Source organism: Nyctibius grandis, chromosome 7 (assembly GCF_013368605.1).
Source record: "Nyctibius grandis isolate bNycGra1 chromosome 7, bNycGra1.pri, whole genome shotgun sequence".
NCBI lineage: Eukaryota > Metazoa > Chordata > Aves > Nyctibiiformes > Nyctibiidae > Nyctibius > Nyctibius grandis.
Window position 1 is genome coordinate 49,846,625 of NC_090664.1, and position 18,336 is coordinate 49,864,960.

Genomic DNA, 18,336 nt, shown 5'->3' on the forward strand with positions numbered 1-18,336 from the left:
CCACCTGCAGCAACTGTCCTTGTACCATGACTATGGCACTGTGGATTGGCAGTGTATTTTGGCTGCTTTCCTTGAAAATTCAGTTTTTCAAAAAAAAAAAAAAAATTTATACATAAATGTGACATCTAAAAGCTGCAGGCAGGTAAAGTCTGTTTTCTTCAGAAACCAAGCAATGGCTCTAGTAACTGTAAGTTTAAACAAAACATACTAGCTGTTGGGGATAAATAATAACTAATGCAAGCCTTGGTTTAAAAAAAAAATAGCAATTGTAATTTTAGACTGTAAGGTTAAAAAACCATCTCCTCTAATTGCATAGCAACACCTGCATCACACTGCCTCAGGCAGCTGCAGCAAGCGAATAGGCTCGAACCCATAAAACACCAGGCAATCTTTCCACGGGCAGCAAAACGTGGTCAGTCCCGATCCCCGAGCAAAGCATTCAAACAAGGAACCGGCAGCCCATCACATTTAATTTAAGGAAGATGTTTCAAGATTTATCTCGAGGAGCAAAGTTGCCCCAACCTCCCAGCTAGAGCAACACGTTTCCATTTATGTGTTATTAAACCACAAACATGTTGAAATGCTGTGTCTACCTAAACTCCTGCAAAAAAGGTAATTAATTAAGTGGCTGCTGTAGTCGAGGGGGAGCAATTTTTACTCATCAAGGTCCCATGCGCTCCACAGCAGCCAGGTTCTAGGGACTTGCACAGATTTTCTCCCAAGTCCAGCCTCCGAAACTAAACCATGAGGTTTGACACGGTTGCAAGGGAGCTGTTTACATGCACTCTTCAAAGCAGTGACTTCTGTATCCTTCAAAATACAGCACCAATTCTTCTGCTGCCCACACTTCTGTTAATTGGTATGAATTGTAGAAATACTTTAATTTTTTCTCTTCTGTCAGTTGCGTGTAAGATGCAACTGAGGGGAAATAACCAGTTTTGTATGCTTAAAACCTGCCAATGACATGAAACAGACTGAAGAAAGCATCTTGCTTTTTCTTTAGATAGAAATCTCTTCCATGTTAGTTGTTATTGTGCTAGTGTGTAAGCCAGGATTTTGAAACTGGGTCTCTCTGCTCCCAGGACACCTTGTTCCCTATAATTTGCCTTCTCCAACAGAGGAAAGGTGAGAAAAAGGGCTCCCTGCCTGCTGGGGAAAGCACTCCTCTGTTTGAAAACACTACTCATACAACTGAGCAAGCAAAGTATTCTACATTCAACTCTTTGATTAAAAAATTAAAAAAAATTAAAAATATTATTGTCCACCTCTCTTGCTGCAGAACTGGAATTTTTCTGGAGGATGCCTCCTGGGAGTAAATTTTCCCAACAGGGACAAATCCAAAGCAGCAGAATAGATCATTTAGTATCAAATGCAATTAGGAGGCACCTTAAGTAAGTGGACAATTGAACACCAGAGGGCAAGCCTGGTTAGAGAAACAGGGCTGGCAGCTCCAGCACAGGTAGACTGTGCAGACGCAGCACATATTGCAGAGGAGAAAGTGCTTCCTCCCCTTCCCCCAATTTAAGGTCATTCCCTTCCCAGCAAAGCCAGCTAGAGTCAAGCTAACATAAACAGCAAAGCCTTTAGAAAAATTGCAGTTTAATGGGTAGCAGTAAGGTGACAAAAGAAACAAACCATTAACACCAAGTGTTACAGAAAGAAATGTACCGGATTTTTTTTAAAAACATCTGAATGGAAAATGCAAGCAAATTCTTAAGAAAGGTATTCTCTTATTAAGACTCATACTATTATCATTCTTTATGCCTAGAAAAATCTGATTAACACAAGTGATTAGGCAACTCCCAATTTTAAAGCTGTGAAAAACAAGCTAAAAGTGCAATAACACTACGCTGTGATCTCTAAACCCAACATAACTGGGCAAAGCCAGATCTTCAAGTCGTTTTACTACAGCTTTGAGTCCAACTGAAGATCTTTTCCTGACCCCCAGGCAGGTAAATAATTCACAGAATTAGCGGATAACTTCAACACTTGAAGAAAAAAGTTGATTTCTTCCAAAACTGACTCACCAGTCCCTGTGCCATCTAGTGGCCTGGTTCTTCAGGCATGTACAATGATTAGTTACTAAAAGCCTTTGGTTAATGCTGCTTCTTTAATATACAGTGGTCAGTATTATGCCATTATTTTAAATGAAAGGTTAGAATATGCAATGAAGAACGCTGCTGCTGTCTGGGAGTATCATAGAAGATAAATTCATTTTCTTCTGCAGATACTAACCACCAACATGATGCACTCCTACTAAAAAGGAGTAACCCAGCTCTCCTCATTCTCAATTATTTGGGTCTGAAAGACTAACAAAGCTTTGCACCTTCACACAGATTCAGTTTTTCTGTATGTTTTATTAGAAAAACAGAACTATAGCTTCAATTTGGGTTCTTTTGCTTGCAAAGCCTTGGTTGCTAGCTCAACTTTTTCTTTTAATAAGCTAGCTTCTTCAGCACTTTTTTGGGCTTGCACATTTTTCAGTAAGAAGTGGGTAAGGAAGAGTTTCAAGCCTTCCCGTAGCATTCCCAGTTTGGGGTTGTCAGATAACCTGTAAAGATACAGATCAAAAATAGCATTTAGTCTTCTACTGTTTCAGAAGTTTCTTAATTTTTTTCTTTATCTTCTCCAAATAGAGACGTAGAAAAAAAATCCACCCTATAAAATTTTTTCTGAAGAGGCTTTCAAATCACCAGCAAGTCTACAGTGGTTTGGCAAACAGCCCAAACACACTCAACACACAGTTGATCCTCAACAATAAAACGCAATATTGGAGCCTTAGGCTTGCTTTATGTAAACAATTACATTACAGCAAAAACCATGTTTGAGCTTCCTCGTGTTCCAGTGTTAACGGTTGAAACATCATCACCTAATTTTTTCTAACTTTATGTGACATTGCAAGTTTAATACAACAAAATCATTGAATCATGGAATAACAAGTCAGAAAGGATGTCGGCAGGTCATCTTGTCTGACCTCCTGTTTAGAGCTGGACTAACATCCAGGTGTGGTCAGGTTGCTCAGACTCATCCACTCAAATCCTAAGCATCTCCAAGGATGGAGATTTCCCAGCCTCTACAGGCAACCCTGTCCCATATATTAAAATAAGATTTTCCAGACAATGTTGATTTAAAAAAAAAACAAACCACAAAACCCCAAACCTTTCCCTCATTATTATTTCTTTATTTTTCCTTCTTACACTAAAGATACCTTCTAGCAAAGACTGCTGGGGGAGTGAATCCCACAGCACACAGACAGTAAAGCAATAAGGAAAGCAGGTAATTACAGAGCTCTGCTCATGAAAAACCTGTGACCAAAATGATACACTGAATATCCAAAAGCCTTATTTTGTATAACACTTCTCACAGGTTTATCTATATTGGAGCCTGTACTAACACACAAATGATACGCTTCCCCCCACTCACCCAGGAGAGCTTACTTTTTAAAGGATGGATGGCTCATCTTTGGAAAAGGCACTGCATAATTCCAAAGAAAATAAGCAAACTTCTTATCTTCTTAATTACTACCCACCAAGGGTTCCCTGGAGATCTCTCTGATCACTTACCTCACAAAAATGTCGCTAAGTTCTTCAGGATCTGCTTTGATTAACAGCATGCTTAATACCTGTCGCAAGAAACGGACTTTGGGTTTATCTAGTTCACTGAATTCAATTACCTAGTAGAGAGAGAGGGAGAATTAGATTAATTCAATTATTTCAAAGAGCTGAATTCTCTTCTAAGTGAACAGCTTTTAGCACATCAACTGGCCTCCCATATATACTGAGTCTTAAGTTTGGCACAGAAGAATTAGCTAAGTATGCTGCCTCCAAAAGCCAATCAATAAGGAAGCTGAGAAGTTTCTAAGGAATAACCTGTCTACTAGTACCAGAATGGCGGATATAATTTCTCAATTAGATAAATACTTCAGAAGTACCTAGGACAATTCATATAATTGCCCGTTTAACACATTTCAATTATTCTTCTAAAAAAATTCTATAGACTCCCCATTCTGAAATCCAAGTGCTCAGTAGATTTCTTTCTGGTCTAATAAAAATACAACATCAGCTAAAAAGCATAGCACAGAATCCATGGACAAAGCCTGCCAATGTAGGGGCCTCAGTACCAACTCTGGATACTCTAAAGAAAATAATCTTACAACTGCTCTAGATATAGAACTGTAGACTTTCTGTATGCTTGGGTCACCACAGGTTCCCTTTTCCCCAAATGATATTATTACCATAATCAGCCGGATTAATTTGGTAATTTCAGAACAAGTTTTGTCTTAGTTTATGGCCACAAACAGCAAAAGTACTAGCTAGGTAACAGAGAAAATACATTTTCCGTAGAACTAGCAAATGCAAGGAAAACACAGAAGTATTTTGAAAAGAAAACACACCAACCTTAAGAACTGAAAGTGGCAACGATTTTGTCCTTAATAAGTGAGCCAACAGTGAAACCAAGTTGGAGATGGCAGAGGCTGACAGGTTTTCTAAGTCTCTAATTTTGTCCCAAATACTAAACTGAAATGTCACCTAGATGTCAAAGGAAAAAAAAATAATCCCACAAATCAAGTGACTGTTTACATGAGGAACAATGTAACAAAACCTTTCGACCTTCTATTCTTTATGAGACTTCTGTTAATTAACAGAGATGCTTGATCAGACTGTTCAATTCTTTTAAAATGTGTAAAACAGAGGAAAGTAAACCTTCTGCAGTAATTAGTTTATGTCCTATTCAGATGTGACCATGAGTATGCCTTACTGAATGCAGAGCTATACCACCAGAATTCTTCCTCAGGATCAATAACTTAACAGGCACGCATCCATTCCCAGGTATTTAATAACTGTCTTCCTAACCACAATAATGACACTAAAACAAAGTAGAAACAGATTTTTCTTCACCTGAAATCGTCTTTCATATCCACAAAACTTGTTAGCCAAAAATGCATAGAAGGGGTTATATGTCTTCTCCTGTAAGCAACAGTAAATGATAACATGAACAATCTCTCTCTCCTGCTGATCTTTCAGTCCAAGCCTAAAATTTAGCAAAAGAATAAGAATCGTTTAGTAAGGAAAAAATTACTGCCACAAAGTAAGAGCTACAGTCAACACCCAAGAGTAATACTTAAAAAAAAACCCTGAACATCACATTAAATTTTACTTGTTAGAAAGTTCTTACAAAGTCCTTAAAACACCGAATGGACTCAAACGCTTAAGGCTGTGGGCTAAACCAGCATCCTGATATGGCAATACAGAAATGCTACAGTATTATCCATGTTAAAGGAGTGGTTGCAAAAGCAAGACCTCAACAGACAGAGGCGGAACGATCCCAGCATAATTACCCCCTCGGGAAGGAAAGGTAGCCCACTCCATGCTTGTAGCTCTCCATGAATTAAAACAGAGGAGAGGGAACTGTCATCATGGTGTCTTGTGCCTTTGGCCGCAGCAGTAGCACTGCAGCAAACGCTGCTGCATAGTGTACCCATACAAAGGTTAATCAGGGAAACAAGAACTGTAGGACCCTGTTGCAGTTCTCTCACACTTGTACCTCTGGTCACGGGAGGAAAAACGGCCTTTGGATCAGTATATGCCTATTTAGAGAAACATGTCCAGGACTCTTCACTCCTGTGGTACTTACTAGGGCTAAGAAAATTTTTTAAGATGTCTTTCCTGCTTAGTTGGTGATATGACTCTTTTCATCTCTAGGTCAACTCCATGACACATAATACTTGAAATTCATTACTGTTTAATAGTAGCCTAAGAGGATGCAGTCAGTGATTTCAAAGCATCTTAGAAAAAAAAAAAAAGCCTGAAGGAAACAATCAGTATCAATGAGAACTTCTGTTGGCTGCCTCAGCGTAAAGGCCAAGGACTGAACAGCCTTCCCACTTGAACAGCTGACCACTCTAAAAGAGGGCTGAGACACTTTGCAAGGAACAGTAACTAACTCACAATGCACCTGTTCTGTGAATAATATGATTTAACTTCAGGGCTGACAAATGCTTGGCAGCATTAAGAGCAATTAAAATGAAAAATGCTTTGTATTATAATCTGAAAAATGTCAAACAAAATTCTTTTCATTGCTTCAAGCTCAAGTTTCATATGGCATTAGTATAACTCAAGAGTATTTTCTAACTAAGTTTGACTCCACTTGAACTTGCTCTACCGTCTGGAGAATAGTTTGTCATTGCTTGATTCTAATATCCCTCGTTTGTATACACCTCCAGACATCTGCCATTGCATTTGATCACAGACACACACCAGATTAACCGAGAAGATGATGTCTTTCAGCCAAAAACTCCCAGAATTTAAGGTTTTACAATAGGAAAATCTGGGATGATTTCTAGGCTGATTGCTAATAAGCAGTGAAAACTTAGAATTCTGCTTCTCCAGAAGAGACCAGCACTGTAGTGCTGTGTCTGTGATATAATTTGCTTGCTCTACCACCAGCCAAATTCTATCTGATTTTATTACACAGCAACAAAAGTTTTTTAAAAATATACAAAGGTTTTCAGCCACCAGACATGCATTTAATAGATGGTTTGTTAAGTTACATTGCAATTACTAACTTGGTACGCTTCCCTTTGCCTTGTTTATCATCACTTCTATCAGACAGTTGTAACCAAGTACATCACTTGGTACAAGCACTTCTATGTTCCATTTTGATCTTACCTTCACTTCTTTGCAGACCTAGCACTATTTTATGTTTTCAGATCCAGCATTCCTAAACATCTAAAATTTAAGAGTCAGGATTGTCTTTCACTGCTGAATTTCACCATAGACCTGTAGAGATTTCATAAGCCTAATAATCTTTGATAAAGAATATGCAAACACCTCACCTATGAAATCATTCATGAGTTACAGTATTCCCAGGGACTTGCATGTCTTGATCACTTTAAGAATTCCCCACTGTGTATGGGATAACCGCCTCTGAAATAGGTTATTTATCAGCAGCAGAAGCCTGCCTCCAAGTAGGTTAGTTATCATCAGCTGAAGCCCAAAACTATCATTGTCTTTAGATCAAAAATAGCAACACTCAAACCCACCTTTTAAAAGTCAGTTCAAATTATTTTAGTAGATACAATCACATACTCGCTATCCTGAATTACACATCACACTACAATAGGATATCTAAGACTTTTACATGTTTCAATTTTTTGTTAGATGTAAAGTTTCTCAAATTGTTCATCTCTATGAAATAGCTTTAAAGATTGTCTATCAAACTTAAGAAGCATTCATTCCCCCTCCTGTGTGAATCTGTGGTTTGTGAAGGTGTGGCCCTTCAGCTGATGAAATTAATCAAGTCTCACTCTCTCCTCTCTGTCTCCAGTGATGTTCCCAACCCTTCCTTTACATTGACACTTCTGCAATCACAAGCTGAGCCACTGCAGGGAGCTGTTCTGGCTTCAAACTAATTACTGTCTTTTGCTATAAGGAGGAGAAAGACAAGCAGAACAGCAGCCTGGATTTAAAATGGTTTAAATTACCATTTAACCACACCTCAACTCTGCCAAAGACCTAGCAGCAGATGAATCAACAAGCACAGTTAAAATATTTCTTTAGGTATTTCACAGAATGGTTTGGTTTGGAAGGGACCTTAAGGATCATCTAGTTCCAGCCCCCCTGCCACAGGCAGGGACACTTTCCACTAGACCAGGTTGCTCAAAGCCCCATCCAACCTGGCCTTGAACACTGCCAGGGAGAGGGCTCTTCCTAATGAGACTGACGTCAAACATACGAATATAAATTCCCACACACTCTGGAACACATGTTCACGCTGAAGTTAATTCCTTCACTGACAATTCTGTGTACTTTCCATTGTACTCTGCCAGATGTGGGCAGACATGAGAATTCCTCTCTCCGAGTTTGCTGTATAAAAATCACTATCAACTCATACCAGGCAATCTGCAGACGGAGTTTTTCTGCCAAGCCTGGATGTGTACACATTTGTATACGAGTTTAAATAGCACAGATGAGAGTCAAGGATCAATTTGCAAATTGAACTACCAGGTCTTGGCATGAACTGCAGCAGCAGCAGCTAATTTCTTTTAATTGAACAGGCCATATTAAGATATTGGAATGACTCCATCACAGTCTTAAATCCAAGCTGTGTTTTGCAGAAGTGGCATTTAATCAAATATTAGTTGACTTTATTACGAAGTCTGTTTTGGTTTGGTTACCAAATTAAATAATTGCATGCCATCCGGGTAAGACAATTCCCTTGAATTACAAGGCTGCAACAGAAAAGTTCAGACCTGATCTCTCCCCTCCCAGTTTCTACACACTTACAATTAATATTCTGACAAACACAAAGAATAGCTTAGTTTGAACTTTTCCCCGATCACATCTTCTTCTAAAGAGCTGTTTGCCAAGTGGTAAGGAAACTGGTCTTAACATGAAATGTGACCCTGGAGCAAATCCAAAGCTAATAAATTCTGCAAGTGGGAAGTGGAGGTGCTAGAAAAGTACCAGGTCATGCAAGTATGGACAGAGACCTACAAGATGGCTTAACAAGGTAGTGTGAAGTAAAGGAAGCGCCAGTAGTACAGAAATCCAGCAACAAAACCAAGAGGTGTTCTGAAGTGGCTTCTGGTCTACCTCTGTAAGGAAGCAAGCCTGCAACAGATTTCCATCTGCTAGACCGGGTTACATATCTTCAATGCAAAAAGATACAGGCTTCTTAAGTCAAAAGGTGGTGTAAATCACAGTTACAGACAGGAGTGACAGTAACAGGGGCTACTCCTTTCCTCTGACTGCCAGTCAGTTCTGCCTACCCTCTACTAGTCCTTACACCAGGGTTTTTGTCCCTCTCCTACCCTTTTACCCTATGTGGATCCCTAGCTATGCACTTCTTTAATTGTATTATCAGTTAAATGCTCTTAAGCCCAGACCAGCAATGTTATTTTTCCAATCCAGCTAATGCTTTTTTTAGTTCTGGGCTGTCTTCCATGCTAGTCTGAACTTACTTGAGAAGCTTTTCAAAGGCATCCAGGAAGTCTTCACTTGTCATCAAGACACAGAAAATACTTCTCCTGATATCGGTGTTCATTCTCTGCTTACGAGCAAGCTCCATTATCTTTGAACTCACCTGAAAAAATATTTAATGCTATTTTATTTATGCTTGCTTTAAGAAAGCTATTTCTGTGCAGCCTCTAATAAGACCATTAATGAAGATCTCCAGTAAACTATGAAGGACCAATCCAAAGGTCCTGAGCTTTTGTCCAGAGGCATAGGCATCATCAGGAGCTTTTTCACCCAGGGAAATATATTTTAATGTATTTTAGTTGTGCCAACGATTTTTAAGATGTTCTTCTCTAATGCAAGTCACCACAACCATCTCACCACACTACTTTTAGAATTAGGTTATATGCCACCCACAGACAGTCAGAATTCATACTAGCAAATCCACTTTTAAATCAAGTCTCTTCTTCCACTTACATAACAAGTTACTTCTGCCATTCCACAAGATAAGAAAAAACCAAGCTATACCATAATATTTGTAGTAACAGCTCTTATGATGAAAAATGTAAGAGCAGAATTTACAGTCCACAAGCTTAGTCTTACAAGAGTCCGTGAAGGTTTTTTTGGGCTCTGAAACGAACTTATTCACCTGTATGAAGAATATTCAAAAGATCACAAACGCTTAGTCTTATAACTAGCACAGCTTGGATTTACCTTTCCTATACGCAGTTTTTGCTGAGTCTTGCCGTTTGTGTCATTGATCATTGGTGCTCCACTCCAGGATGACCCTACGATCCACCAGCGACCAACCTGATCAGCACTGAGGAGAGATTCCAGGGAGACACGGAGCTGAGTATCTTTTCCAGAACCACTGCTGTGAACCTTGAATAACAAAATACAAAAAAACCTCAAAAGCTTTAACAACAAATACTTTAATTACTTAATATTACTTTTAAACAAATAACTTAATCTCTGTAAAGGTCTTCACGTTTCCCCCTCACAACTTTTAGTTTCAGTCAGCAACCTGAAAAGAATTTACCAGTTTCCCATATGCTCTAATTTTTGAAATACAAGAAGTTGCTTAAATCTACATTTTGAAGCCCTTGATTTTTTATTTTAAAAAAAGAGATAATAAATTAAAAAGTAGCCATCTTCCAATCATAAAACTTGATTAGAATTCAGACTTGATGCTGACATTGAAAATCAGTTGCAGCATCTTACCATCTGGTCATAATTTTCCTGTTGAACACTTATGATCAAATAAAATAACACAACAAACTGCCTTAAGTTTCGTACAATTCAACAACAAAAAGTTTAAACTCTTTGAACAAAATAAGAATTTTCAACAAAAGAGTCTAGAAGCGTACTAAGAGCACTGCGAAAATTTAAGAGAGGAAATTCTACAGAGCTAGGTTACCCAGCTTATTTTTGCTTGGGCTATTATCACCGATGTGCACAATCTACACTTACAAATTTCTGAAAAATAAGATGCTCTAGGTGTTGTAGACAAGTAGTGTAATTTTCAGGTTGGAGACACAGGGACTCTAAAACCAGATTCAAGTCCTGTGGAAATTAATTAGTTCTCAATCCAAACAGAGAATTACTTTCATGTGTTTTATACTGGGTTGTTCTAGACAAACTGCCCTCTCTCCATCAAAAAAAAAACAAACCCAAGAAAAAAAAAAATCCAGGTTTTCAGAAGTGTTAGACTTACAAACTAATTCTGGTGAAGTTAGGAACAGGTGCCTGCATCCAAAATCTATGGAAAAAGGAACTTGTCATAATGACTCATTTCTTCTGAACAACCTTTAAACATCCCACAAACTCTTTTTCAAGTATAGGACTTCGAGGTAAATTCTTTGGCTAAGTATTATGTCCTTTGTCTCAAACTGTTCTGCAGAAGGTTGGTTGACTGCTGATTTAACTTGGACACAGGAGCAAATACTTAATGATCTAATGATCTAATACTTAATGATTTTTGCCCACAAGAGTTTCAGACTGTTATATGAATTAAAAAACACTACAGCCCATCAAGCCGAAGTGCAATACAAATAATTACTTCTGGTTTAAGAATAGCTATACTACATATGTCAAGAAAGTTCTCACCAGTGCTCTTTGCAGTTTGCGGAGTTTTTCAACTGGTTCAGGATCATAACCAGGAATCTTACGCATGTCATTATTCCTTAGTGCCAACATAGTCTCTAGCATAAAACGAACCTATTGGAAAAAGAAATATTTCTGTGGATTATGTGCTGTAAGTTTATTAAATAAAGTACAGAGTGTACTTTGAAATTGCTATTCTGTGGGAATAACCAGCTCAGCTGGCAATATAAATCAAAATTTAGATTACACGAATCCAAATACAGAGACGGATGTTTAGTTTAACTCCTATTATATTAATTTGTGCTCAACCTTCACTTCAAAGCTTCATCTGCTGACACCATGCCTCATTGACCATTTTTTTAAAGTGTACGAAGTATCACAAAACAGAAGCACTGTCCATTGCGTAAGACACAAAGCAGTCCTAGTCTCACTCATTACAAGCATTTTGGTGTCTGTGTCCTAAGGACTAATGGAGAAAGACAGACAAGAAGAATGCAAATAACTGAATGCAACAACTGAACACTAATGGTAACTCAGAATCTAAACAGAGTGTAGCAGAAAACACTTTAGTGAATTAACACATGTAACCAAGTGCTTATTAAATAAGTCTATTCAGAACAGAAAATCCTTAAAACACACACACATACCCTAGTCTGATCCTGGAATGTCTTCTCCGCTGTGTTTGCTTTCCTCTGGGCTTCAGTGATCAGCTCCTTCAAAGCCAATGCATCATCTTTTCTTAAGGAAAAGCCCACGTTTTTCAGAAGAAACAAAATCAATTCAATCTCTTTTTCAGTGAAAGTGCTAACAAGCTTTTTCAGAATATCAAAGATCAGCAGGGAATGAACCACATGGAAGTTATACAGATGAGCAATTAAGGCAAGCAGATTTTCACATTCTTTCCCTTCAGCATCACTTTTACAGAGTTCATCAAATTTCTTCACCACGGCTTCCAAAAAGTGAGCACCGACCTGGCAACAGTTCCATTAAGGGAGGAAAAAAAAAAATATATCCAGCAGTTAACTGTGAGTAGATTTTACAGACATGTGTAAAACATTCATTTTTGGGCCACTGCCACTATTCATTTTAAAGAAATATTGTTGCTCCTCTCAACCAATATGGATATTCTACATTTACATATACAAATATCTAAGTGGTGCAACATTTTCTTAAAGTATATGTTATTTACACCTCATATATGCCATCCAGTTGCCTTTTAAAGTCTGTGCAAGAAAAGCAAATGTTATGAACTTACAGTACACATACATCAGAATTTGTTTACGTAATTTTCATGGACACATACTAGCATCTTCCCAGCTGTCAGGCTAGCATGCTGTTACTGCTAGTCATTCATCCAGTAAAAGCTGCATGTCAAAAACCTAATGCATCACAGAGCTCAGCATTCCGAACAAAATCCTTAACAGGAAGGTAAAAAATAATATTGTAAAACAATCCCCAACATATCAAGTTTTCACAGGTGCTGAGCATGAACTTAGGCTGATTTTGAAGTGGGGATAAATCGTAGCCATTTGTTAGTGGTACAGCTGGCAAAAGAAATTTTGGAATCTCTATATTTGTGAAAAGAGAACTGATGCTAAAGACTGCAATTAGAAAGCATACCAAAATACAGGTAGGTAATGAACACATTATTGCTAAACAAGACCCTCCATTTTTACGGTGCTATTATTTGCTGATTGTTCTTATGAAAACCAGAAGTCCCAGTAGCAGTACTGATGTGCATTACAAGCCATGACCAGCTTAGGTTTAAACTATCCAATGATCATATTGCACAAATGTATAAACATAGTTATTGGAATCCCAACTTCTGCATTGCTCAAACTAATCTGAAATGCAGCTGTGCCATCACACTTCTGTGTAATGCATATTCTACATTTATTTTACAGAAAAAATAATGAGGCTTTATAGAACACTTAAATACTACAGTCTTAGATTCAAAGATGCTGTGCAACAGTTGGTAGTACAGAAGACAGTCTGGATATCATCTATTTCTAATACCTATTAGTATATCTATATCTAAAGCCTATTACTAGGTATTTTGCAAAGTTTCAACTTCTAAAAAGATTGTGTTTCTCTTCTTAAAACAGCATTGCTATATTACATTATATTTGCAGTCAGAATTGCCTTTCAAGCAGCAAAGAGGAACAAAAAAAAGTTTAATGGCAAGGCTGCACAGAGAAAGCTGCTGTAACTGCATCCATCTGATATTTAACATGGTTTCAGAGACAGCATTCAGGTCACTACACGACAAACTGAAGAACTTGCATCAATACATGTTTTGCATTGAGATGTAGAAAGAAAATGTAACCTGATGGGAACATGGTGCTGAAACACCTCAGTTTCCTGAGAGACCCTTCACTGAAATTAGCTACAATCTTCCCTTTGACATCAGCAGTTTCAGCTTCTTCTTAACAGTAAGCAAGAGGTATTTTATCTCAATCATCCATCAGGCTTAAAAACACAAAAGAAAAACTTCCAAAAAATTCGCCATGCTTTTTGAAGTTTTTGATATTCTGGAGTCACTGAAATACCTAATTAATTCCACTGATGACTTGCATGACTGGGCTTAAAAAAGGACTTTTTCCACCGATGTAAAAGGATTTCTGTAACTGCAGCGCTTTCCTTATCTGCATACACACCGTCCAAGAGACCAGAAACAGGTTAGTGTAATTAAAGAGGAGAAAACTTGAAGCTTAAAAAAATTCCGTTTTATGAATGCATAGAGATTTTGATGAAAAAAATGTATTTTTATAACTGACCAGTGGTAACTCATAGAGGAAATTAATTAATCAGATAAAGCAACAGACTTGGTCCCTTTCACTTGTGGACACCTAGCTAACAAGCTACAAATATTGATGAAATTCAACTAGAGATGCTTTTTAGTGACACATAATCAAAAATTAAAAGGCAATTCAAACAAAATACCAAGGAAAACACTCTACAATATGTATTATTAAAGAAAATTAAGTCCCAAACACAAGAATTACCTCAATTCCTACATTATGATGAAGAACGCTGACCAAAAGGACATGCTCCATCATCAATCTTGCAGGCATAGCAACTGCAGTAACACACGCATTCATGAGAATATCTGTCAGAGTTTCATTCATGTCCTTTCTGCTGTTGGCCATGTAGAGCTCTTCCATCTGTCCACTAATGGAGGACAAATTCGGCTCACTCAACCTATTGAGAAACAAAATCCAACGTTCACTTTGTATCCTCTTTACACGTTTCCACAATTTTCAATTTACACAACAAACAACCTATTATTTTTAGAGAAACTAGCTTGGCTTAAGAATAAAGATTGAAAAGATGACTCGAAGAGACCTTTTGTGTGTTTACTTGCTGCATTTACTAAACTAAAAAATACAACATATGTTTAATTCTGTTTTTTTTTTTAAATATTTACACGTAAAAACAGATTACTGGCAGTATTTACAAAGCACTGCCAATGTGCTTACTGTCACACTGAACAGACTTATTAAGAAAACAGACATTGTTTTTAGCACTTGTAACTATAGCACATCACAGACTTTGAAGAAATTAAGTATGAAAATACCTCATACTTTTCTAACATATAAGGTGTATCAAATTCTAAACGACTGAACAAACTGCATACTGTAGTCTTCATTTTACAGATAATATAAAAGAAAATGCCAATAGATTTCTTATTTTAAAAATACTCTAAAATTAAAATGCGTGAAAGTTTTAATTATTTTTTCTATTCTTCAGTACTTTAAGCTACGAAGTGTTGTGCCTCCTAAGTTGTAGTGTTGGAGAAATTTAATTTTATTGAATTAAAAAAAAGAAAATCATGCTTTTTGGGGAGGAGTTATAACTCAAGAGTTATTTTTCACAGGCATACTCCAACTGACACTTCGTGAATTATACGTAGCACTTGCAGGCAACTGCTGTGTGGAATTCAGCCCAATCTTAAATTTATTTTCTAGATTTTTCAACTTCTATAATGACCAACTTTGAAGAATTTATATCAACAAAGATAATTATTATTAAGGATAGCAGACATGATTGCCAACTTAAAATCAGTTTGTGAAGACAAAAGTCACATCCTTGCCACTTTTCTTTGAATGATGAGCACTGTCACATCGAACCAGAAAGATTAACGACTTTCCTTATTACATTACCTATTAATAAGACCATTCACCATTTTCTTCAGTCTTCCCAGTTCTTCTCTTTTCTTGTCATCTAATGTCTCCTGAGCTTTTCTTACTTGAGGGGGAACATACTTTGTGGCACTGTGATTATGACTCTTTACCAGGAAAAGAACAAAATAAGGTATCAAATGAGACTAGGATCTTAAATATTTGAACACAAACATACATTTCTATTTAAGGTTAATATACAAAACTTTTTAGTTAAGTATATATTTTACTATCTAGTAACTAATGCCAAAGGAACAACTTCATACAGAAAAGTATGCAATGTTACTGCTTAATGACCAACTTGACGGCAGAAAACCACTCTTCCCTTTACGTGAAATTTTCTTTAAGCTATCGTTATTAAAACCTTACATCTTACATGTTCATTTTATCAGCTGCAGAGGTACTAGCAGTTTAAGTTAGTGCCATGCGGGCTAAATGACCCATTTGGCCTCCCCTCCTCTACCCATGCTACAAGACCTAAAGCAGGCAGAACCTCTGGGATCATCCAGAAGCAATATTTCAGTTTGCAACAGACATTAATTTTAACATAAGCTCTCTCTGCTCTTAGCAGAAGTGCTTAATCACGTTCTTAAACTCTAAAGCTGGGGTAGTTCCTTTTATTTGCTGATCTCACATATAGAGACAAGGCCACATGCCTTGTGCTTTAGGGTGTTACCTGCCGGCATCCTGACTGGGGGGCACTCTCCCCTCCACGCCTAACCGCTGTCCCTAGGACTTGGCAGGCCTCTGAAGTCAACACAGTTGCTGGACCCAGCCATGTTCTGACCCATAACAACACTCTGCACGGCCTGACTAGACAGCAAACACCTGTGCTTTACAGAGGTGATGGAAACTCTGCTTTATGTTCAGGTTGTGGTATGTACTTTGAGAAGCAGGTTTGTGTTATCTGAGGCGAACACCCTACCTCCTCCTCCTCCTCCTCGCCCGGGGGCTCGCTGGCCTCAGGCACCCCGCCGTCCTCGGGGGACGAGCCCTCACTCTCCCCCTGTCCTTCCACATCATCCCCCTCGGAGGGGTCTAAGGCGTCCTCTCGCTCCTCGTCTTCTTCCTCATCTTCCTCCTCCTCCTCGTCGTCTTCCTGCTCCTCCACCCGCGGCGCCGGCTGTCTCCCCCGCGGCGCCGGGGCCTCCTCCTCGTCGCTGCTCTCGCACAGCCTGCTGAGACCGGCCCGGGAGCCCAGGGCGCCCAGCACGTAGCCCAGCCCGTCCCGCAAGAAGCTCTCAGGCAGCTTCTCCGCCTCGGCCCCCTCCTGCTTCTTGCGGCGCTTGCCGAGCCCCAGCCGCCGCTCCAGGCGCCGGATCTCCTCCTCCTCCTCCTCGTTGGCCTCCAGCAGGGCCCGCTTCCGCGCCGAGGCGGTCGCGGCGGCGGAGGGGGCTGCGCGGGATGCCGGAACCTGCCCCGGCGGCCCCGGCCGCTGCTTTCGGACGGCGGCGGCGGGCGAGGCCGGGGCTCTGGGGCGGGCAGCAGGAGCCGGCTTGGCAGGAGCCGGCTTGGCCGGGGCAGCGGGAGTCTCCACTGTCTCCCCGCGCTGGAGGCGGCGGCGGCGGCTCCGCTTGAGCTTGCGCTTCTCTTTCCTCGCGTCCCGGCGGCTCCTGCGGTTCTGCCTCTCCGAGTATTTCAGAAGGGGCAGCGGCGGCTGGTCGCCGGCTGCCTGCACGAACTCCTGCACCGACTGCCGCAGCCTGTCCAGCTTCCCGCCGCGGCGAGCGCGGGCTGCCGCCGGCCGCTTCATCTTCCCCGCCGCCACGCCGCGCCTGGGCGCCGCCATCTTGGGGAAGCGCCGACCTTCCTCTTCCGCCGCGCGGCCGCCATTTAGGGCCGCAGCGCCCCCTGCTGGGCATCGCGGCGAGGCGGCCCCTCGGCGGTGCCAGCTCTGAGGAGGTGGTCTCCGGCGGGCTGGAGCTCGCTTGAAACTCGTACCAAAGCCGCTAAATCCGTAGAGATCCCCCCACTTTTTAAAATATATTTAAGAAAATGTAAGGCTTGTGCCTCTTCTTACAGAAGGGACTGGAACAGTTCGTCCCTGATCGCCCTGGCTGCGGTCGCAAGGCCCTAAGACCCACCGGGCATGAGGCTCTTGCTAAGGCCTTGCGAAGCTGCAGGAGCTGAGGGTCATCAGCGCCTCTGGCCTCTTCTCCACCTGTCCAGTCCCTCATTTTAAGGGCCTTCCAGCCTTGCCAAGCTCAAGTGTCTTTTCCTGAGTGTGCCAAAGACAACAGCCACATCTACAGCCTTTGTCCAGTGCTAACTTCTCCTGGGATGTTTCCATCCACAGTGGTGTGCGGGACACGGTGATGCAGCTGCTGGGACCAGTGGCCCCTGCCACAGGGACAGGATCATCCCTGCTCTGCCTGGGGGAGGTGACAACTCGTCACAGCAGGTGACAACTCGTCTGTCATTTATATAATCAGAGGGAATTAAATGTCCCATGGCAGCTTGCTGCTGTCAGCAGGAAAACCAATTGGTTGGTCTTATTTTTAGTCTCTTTGCTGTACTCTAGGCTTATGCAACCTGCTGGGTGTGTGTGTCTGGCCCTGTGGCTGTGTCCTCTCCTCCTACCAACTTTGAAATCTAGTGCAAGTTTCAGTCACGTCTGGCAGATGCCTGGAGTTCCCCAAAACACTGAATTTCCCCAAGTTTCATCAAAATAGGTGGCTGGGTAGAGGAAAGAATTTCTTAGCTGAACAAAGTGCCACAAGATGAGTTAAGACCTTAGCAGACACCAGAAAATACAACTGAAAGCTAGCGCACATGACCCAGTTTCAGAAAAAGAATCGGTCTTGAATCTCCTGTGGAGACCAAATCCATAGGAAGTCAGGCTTCATTATTTTCTTCTTTGGCATTGCACTCCTGACCTCTCTTGAACAATGAAGTACTGCACAGGACTTATATTTTACCTGAAAATTTAATATAGCTTTATTATTCAGAAGATTATTTTTGTCTTTCTATGCATGTTTCCATATTCTCTCATTACATCATATGTCCTAGATGACCCATGCTTCAGAAATCCAGCTTTCTCAAGGCTGATGCATAATGAATCTTTCACCCCCAGTGACAAAATATGTTGCATTGAT

General features: G+C 40.2%; 1 protein-coding gene across 1 annotated transcript; it reads right to left on the bottom strand.

Moving 5' to 3' along the window:
* Positions 1–2,337: 2,337 nt before the first annotated feature.
* On the bottom strand, positions 2,338–17,074 carry NOM1 (nucleolar protein with MIF4G domain 1). Its single transcript, XM_068405051.1, is given in 12 exon segments — positions 2,338–2,551; positions 3,564–3,673; positions 4,398–4,529; positions 4,899–5,031; positions 8,963–9,084; positions 9,672–9,839; positions 11,064–11,174; positions 11,708–12,031; positions 14,066–14,261; positions 15,224–15,348; positions 16,167–17,047; positions 17,050–17,074. Coding segments are annotated over 12 exon segments (2,505 nt in total). The 3' UTR covers positions 2,338–2,373.
* Between the last annotated feature and the right edge of the window lie 1,262 nt (positions 17,075–18,336).